The sequence below is a fragment of the Oncorhynchus clarkii genome, unplaced genomic scaffold (assembly GCF_045791955.1).
Source record: "Oncorhynchus clarkii lewisi isolate Uvic-CL-2024 unplaced genomic scaffold, UVic_Ocla_1.0 unplaced_contig_9597_pilon_pilon, whole genome shotgun sequence".
Classification (NCBI taxonomy): Eukaryota; Metazoa; Chordata; class Actinopteri; order Salmoniformes; family Salmonidae; genus Oncorhynchus; species Oncorhynchus clarkii.
In genome coordinates this window covers 79,001-85,000 of record NW_027257961.1, presented here as the reverse complement: position 1 = coordinate 85,000, position 6,000 = coordinate 79,001, and the positions used below count along the sequence as shown (strand labels likewise).

General features: G+C 48.0%; 1 protein-coding gene across 1 annotated transcript in view; it reads left to right on the top strand.

Annotated features, from left to right (window-relative positions):
• LOC139394290 (collagen alpha-1(XIV) chain-like) overlaps positions 1-6,000 on the top strand; it is a 230,302-nt gene that overhangs the window by 172,877 nt on the left and 51,425 nt on the right. The window contains exon 37 of the mRNA XM_071142315.1: positions 2,725-2,778. Within this exon, the coding sequence (XP_070998416.1) occupies positions 2,725-2,778 (54 nt within the window). The remainder of the gene's footprint in view (positions 1-2,724; positions 2,779-6,000) is intronic.

The following is a 6,000-nucleotide window of genomic DNA, read 5'->3' as shown; positions in this document are numbered from 1 at the left end:
AAACCTGCCAATCCAAACCAGCCAATCCAAACCAGCCATTCCAAACCAGATACCTGCCGCCCACCATAATTAATTTTGGTGAAACATTCCCAGTCTGGTGAGGGTCAATGTCACTTAGTACTGTGGATGTGTCTCCACCACAGGTGGACATTGTTAGGGGAAGGACCCCAACAGAGAGAGAGTCTTCATACATTCTGCTGGAGAGGGAGAGGGTGGGAGAGAGATGGAGAGAGAGTGGGAGGGGGAGAGAGAGGGGGGGAGGGGGACAGAGGCAGAGAGAGAGAGAGAGAGAGAGAGGGAGAGGGTGGGAGAGAGATGGAGAGAGAGAGGGGGGGAAGAGGGGGGGAGGGGGAGAGAGAGAGGGTAGAGAGAGAGGGTAGAGAGAGAGAGAGAGAAACCGAGTTAGAGAGGATAGAGAGAGAGAGAAACCAAGTGAGAGAAAGGAGAGAGAGAAACCGAGTTAGAGAGAGAGAGAAACCAAGTTTGAGAAAGGAGAGAGAGAGAAACTGAGTTAGAGAGGATAGAGAGAGAGAGAAACCAAGTGAGAGAAAGGAGAGAAAGAGAAACTGAGTGAGAGAGAGAGAAACCAAGTGAGAGAAAGGAGAGAGAGAGAAACTGAGTGAGAGAAAGGAGAGAGAGTAGTATGTAGAATGGTTAATCTCACTCCACGCAGCAGCAGAGGGTAGAGAGAGAGAGAGGGGGTAGAGAGAGAGGGTAGAGGGTAGAGAGAGAGAGAGAAACCGAGTTAGAGAGGATAGAGAGAGAGAGAAACCGAGTGAGAGAAAGGAGAGAGAGAGAAACTGAGTGAGAGGGGATAGAGAGAGAGAGAGTAGTATGTAGAATGGTTCATCTCACTCCACGCAGCAGCAGAGGGTAGAGGGTAGAGAGAGGGTAGTATGTAGAATGGTTAATCTCACTCCATGCAGCAGCAGAGGGTAGAACCTGATATGACGACAGCAGAGGGTAGAGAGAGAGGGTAGAGGGTAGAGGGTAGAGGGCAGAGGGTAGAGCCTGATATGACGACACTGCAGATAAATGAGCCCATTTAGAAGGCGTCAGGTCGGGTGATGTTGTGTACTCAGCTCGTTGCCAAGGGGACAATAAAACAGGTTCCAGGGCCACTACGGGGCCAACACTGTATCAACACACAGACATGTTTGAGAAAGTCATTATATGGATATGAATTTATCAAAGCAGATTAGTTCCTCTCTCTGCTGTCTACACAGTTTCCACATCCATGTGGTTCAGGTGGAGCCTATAGGCAGACTTTAAAACCACAATGGAGGAAGATTTAATCCGAGGTTCCTCTATAAACCAATCCTCCTTATGTTTCTGTGGTCGTTGGCTCTGATCACTGTTGACCTACTAAAACCGTTGTTATAACATTAAAGCTGGACTGGAGTTAAAAGTGGGGCTTTGTCACGACGCGATACTCCTCGCTGAAGGTGTTGACCCGGTAGTAAAACTGTTCCTGACCTTTAATTCTATTATTCTGTAGTGTGTCTTCAATCACTGGTATTATTATAACCGACTGAGCGTGTGCAGGACGTTAATCCAATTTGAGCTTGTCCTGCCTCTGCCTCTGCTATCACAGCCTCCAGCCATAGGAACTATTAGTACCTCGCTCCATGTCCCCGCAGGGGTGCCATTAAGGCAAACACAGGAAGAGGAAGGAAGCCTTTGAGGCCAGATGGGACAATTACCTCCAGATGCCTTCGTCAGTTAGAGCAGAGTCAGGAGGGACAGGGAGGGACGGGGGGAGGGACAGGGATGTTTATGGTCTGATTCCCAGTCAGATGTACAGTATGGTGTTTATGGTCTGATTCCCAGTCAGATGTACAGTATGGTTATCATGGTGTTTATGGTCTGATTCCCAGGCAGATGGACAGTATGGTTATCATGGTGTTTATGGTCTGATTCCCAGGCAGATGGACAGTATGGTTATCGTGGTGTTTATGGTCTGATTCCCAGTCAGATGGACGGTATGGTGTTTATGGTCTGATTCCCAGTCAGATGGACAGTATGGTTATCGTGGTGTTTATGGTCTGATTCCCAGTCAGATGGACAGTATGGTTATAGTGGTGTTTATGGTCTGATTCCCAGTCAGATGTACAGTATGGTGTTTATGGTCTGATTCCCAGTCAGATGGACAGTATGGTGTTTATGGTCTGATTCCCAGTCAGATGGACAGTATGGTGTTTATGGTCTGATTCCCAGTCAGATGTACAGTATGGTGTTTATGGTCTGAGTCCCAGTCAGATGGACAGTATGGTTATAGTGGTGTTTATGGTCTGATTACCAGTCAGATGTACAGTATGGTGTTTATGGTCTGATTCCCAGTCAGATGGACAGTATGGTGTTTATGGTCTGATTCCCAGTCAGATGGACAGTATGGTGTTTATGGTCTGATTCCCAGTCAGATGGACAGTATGGTTATAGTGGTGTTTATGGTCTGATTACCAGTCAGATGTACAGTATGGTGTTTATGGTCTGATTCCCAGTCAGATGGACAGTATGGTGTTTATGGTCTGATTCCCAGTCAGATGGACAGTATGGTGTTTATGGTCTGATTCCCAGTCAGATGGACAGTATGGTTATCGTGGTGTTTATGGTCTGATTCCCAGTCAGATGGACAGTATGGTGTTTATGATCTGATTCCCAGTCAGATGGACAGTATGGTTATAGTGGTGTTTACGGTCTCCTTCCTCCCTTCCTTTCTTCCAGGGTGGTGCTGGTATCAGAGGGGCCAGGGGAGATCGAGGGGAGCCAGGCAATGTGGTAAAGTATACTATTCATCCTCCATCACACTATGCTGCTCAGTGCTTACACAGGTTGCTGTGTCCCAAATGATACCCCTGTTCTCTCTATAGTGCACTACTTTGGATCAGGGCTCTGGTGAAATGAAGGGCACTACATTGGGAATAGGGTACCATTTGGGACACAGATAGAGGGACTCCATCCCAATACAGCTCAGTGTTTCTATAGTAACACATACTGGAGGGTCCCCATCCCAATACAGCTCAGTGTTTCCATAGTAACACATACTGGAGGAGCTCCATCCCAATACAGCTCAGTGTTTCCATAGTAACACATACTGGAGGGTTCCCATCCCAATACAGCTGTGTTTCCACAGTAACACATACTGGAGGGGATCCATCCCAAAACAGCTCAGTGTTTCCATAGTAACACATACTGGAGGAGTTCCATCCTAATACAGCTCAGTGTTTCTATAGTAACACATACTGGAGGGTCCCCATTCCAATACAGCTCAGTGTTTCCATAGTAACACATACTGGAGGAGCTCCATCCCAATACAGCTCAGTGTTTCCATAGTAACACATACTGGAGGGTTCCCATCCCAATACAGCTGTGTTTCCACAGTAACACATACTGGAGGGGATCCATCCCAATACAGCTCAGTGTTTCCATAGTAACACATAATGGAGGGTCCCCATCCCAATACAGCTCAGTGTTTCTATAGTAACACATACTGGACGTTCCCCATCCCAATACAGCTCAGTGTTTCCATAGTAACACATACTGGAGGAGCTCCATCCCAATACAGCTCAGTGTTTCCACAGTAACACATACTGGAGGAGCTCCATCCCAATACAGCTCAGTGTTTCCATAGTAACACATACTGGAGGAGTTCCATCCTAATACAGCTCAGTGTTTCTATAGTAACACATACTGGAGGGTCCCCATCCCAATACAGCTCAGTGTTTCCATAGTAACACATACTGGAGGAGCTCCATCCCAATACAGCTCAGTGTTTCCATAGTAACACATACTGGAGGGTTCCCATCCCAATACAGCTGTGTTTCCACAGTAACACATACTGGAGGGGATCCATCCCAATACAGCTCAGTGTTTCCATAGTAACACATAATGGAGGGTCCCCATCCCAATACAGCTCAGTGTTTCTATAGTAACACATACTGGACGTTCCCCATCCCAATACAGCTCAGTGTTTCCATAGTAACACATAGTGGAGGAGCTCCATCCCAATACAGCTCAGTGTACAGACCACTACATAGACTGACCAGGTGAAAGCTATGAACCCTTATTGATGTTGCTTGTTAAATCCAGATTGTTAAGGCTTGAGACAATTGAGATATGGATTGTGTGTGTGTGTCATTCAGAGGGTGAAAGGGCAAGACAAAATATGTAAGTGCCTTTGAATGGGGTATGGTAGTAGGTGTCAGGCGCACCGGTTTGGGTCAAGAACTTCAACGTTGCTGGGTTTTTCACGCTCAACAGTTTCCCATGTGTATCAAGAATGGTCAACCACCCAAAGGCCATCCAGCCAATAATAACTGTGGGAAGCATTCGAGTCAACATGGGGGGTGTGATCTTAATATTTTGTAGCAGCTCAGTGCTTCCACAGTAACACGTACTCTGGCTACAGTACGTGAGGGGCCATCTAGAACTTAGAACAGAAAGAATAAGAATGGAATTTCCTCCAATAAATAGCCTGAATCAACGGCCGAGATGTGGAGATACATAAATATGCAATTCTGTTATTTTTGGAGGATGTCTCTGTTTTCACACACTAAGTGAACCTCGCCGTGTCGTTCTGGCTTCATGCCAGCAGTCTTCATGTCGAAGCCAAGAGATTCTTGTGTCGGTTGTAGTTAAACAGGATGATTTTACTTGGACTGTAGTTTTAGGAGTACGCTGAAACTTTGTTATTCCAGTTCTCTCTGTGTCTGACTCAGACCTGGGTTCAAATACTATTTGAAATCATTTCAAATACTACAGCTGTTGCTCGGTTTGAACTTGTTGCAATGGAATTGCCTGTTGCAATGGAACCAATTACAAAAGTCCCAAAAGCGCATTCAAACCCCACCCACCTGGCATTCAAACCCCACCCATCTGGCATTCAAACCCCACCCACCTGGCATTCAAACCCCACCCACCTGGCATTCAAACCCCACCCACCTGGCATTCAAACCCCACCCCCCTGCATTGCAAACCCCACCCATCTGGCATTCAAACCCCACCCATCTGGCATTCAAACCCCACCCATCTGGCATTCAAACCCCACCCATCTGGCATTCAAACCCCACCCATCTGGCATTCAAACCCCACCCCCCTGCATTGCAAACCCCACCCATCTGGCATTCAAACCCAGCCCATCTGGCATTCAAACCCCACCCCTCTGCATTGCAAACCCCACCCATCTGGCATTCAAACCCAGCCCACCTGGCATGCAAACCCCGCCCACCTGGCATGCAAACCCCGCCCACCCGGCATTCAAACCTCGCCCACCTGGCATTCAAACCCCGCCCACCTGACATTCAGACCCAGCCCATCTGGCATGCAAACCGCGCCCACCTGGCATGCAAACCCCACCCACATGGCATTCAAACCCAGCCCATCTGGCTTGAAAACCCCACCCACCTGGCATTCAAACCCAGCCCATCTGGCATTCAGACCCAGCCCACCTGGCATGCAAACCGCGCCCATCTGGCATGCAAACCCCACCCACCTGGCATTCAAACCCAGCCCATCTGGCATTCAGACCCAGCCCACCTGGCATGCAAACCGCGCCCATCTGGCATGCAAACCCCACCCACCTGGCATTCAAACCCAACCCATCCGGCATTCAGACCCAGCCCACCAGGCATTCAAACCCCGCCCACCTGGCATTCAAACCCCGCCCACCTGACACTAAATCAAACTCTCAAAGTATTTTAAACATTTCAAATAGTGTTTGAACCCAGGTTTGGTAAATGGGACAGTCCCCTCTCTCCGTCTGTTTGACTGCTTTATCAGCCTCTAAGGCTGCAGGCTGCTGGCCTCTCCAGTCCCTCTGCTTCCAGCCCAGTTTAACACTGGCAGCTCGCTAACAAAGTTACAACAGATGTGAACGGCGAGGCCATGCTAGAAACAGATTTCATTATGGTGCCAAACAAACCCAACCCAGGACGGCTGTAATCTCATTTCAAATGTACTGTTGGGTATTGGCTAAAATACGTCCTAATTTGCATCCTATTC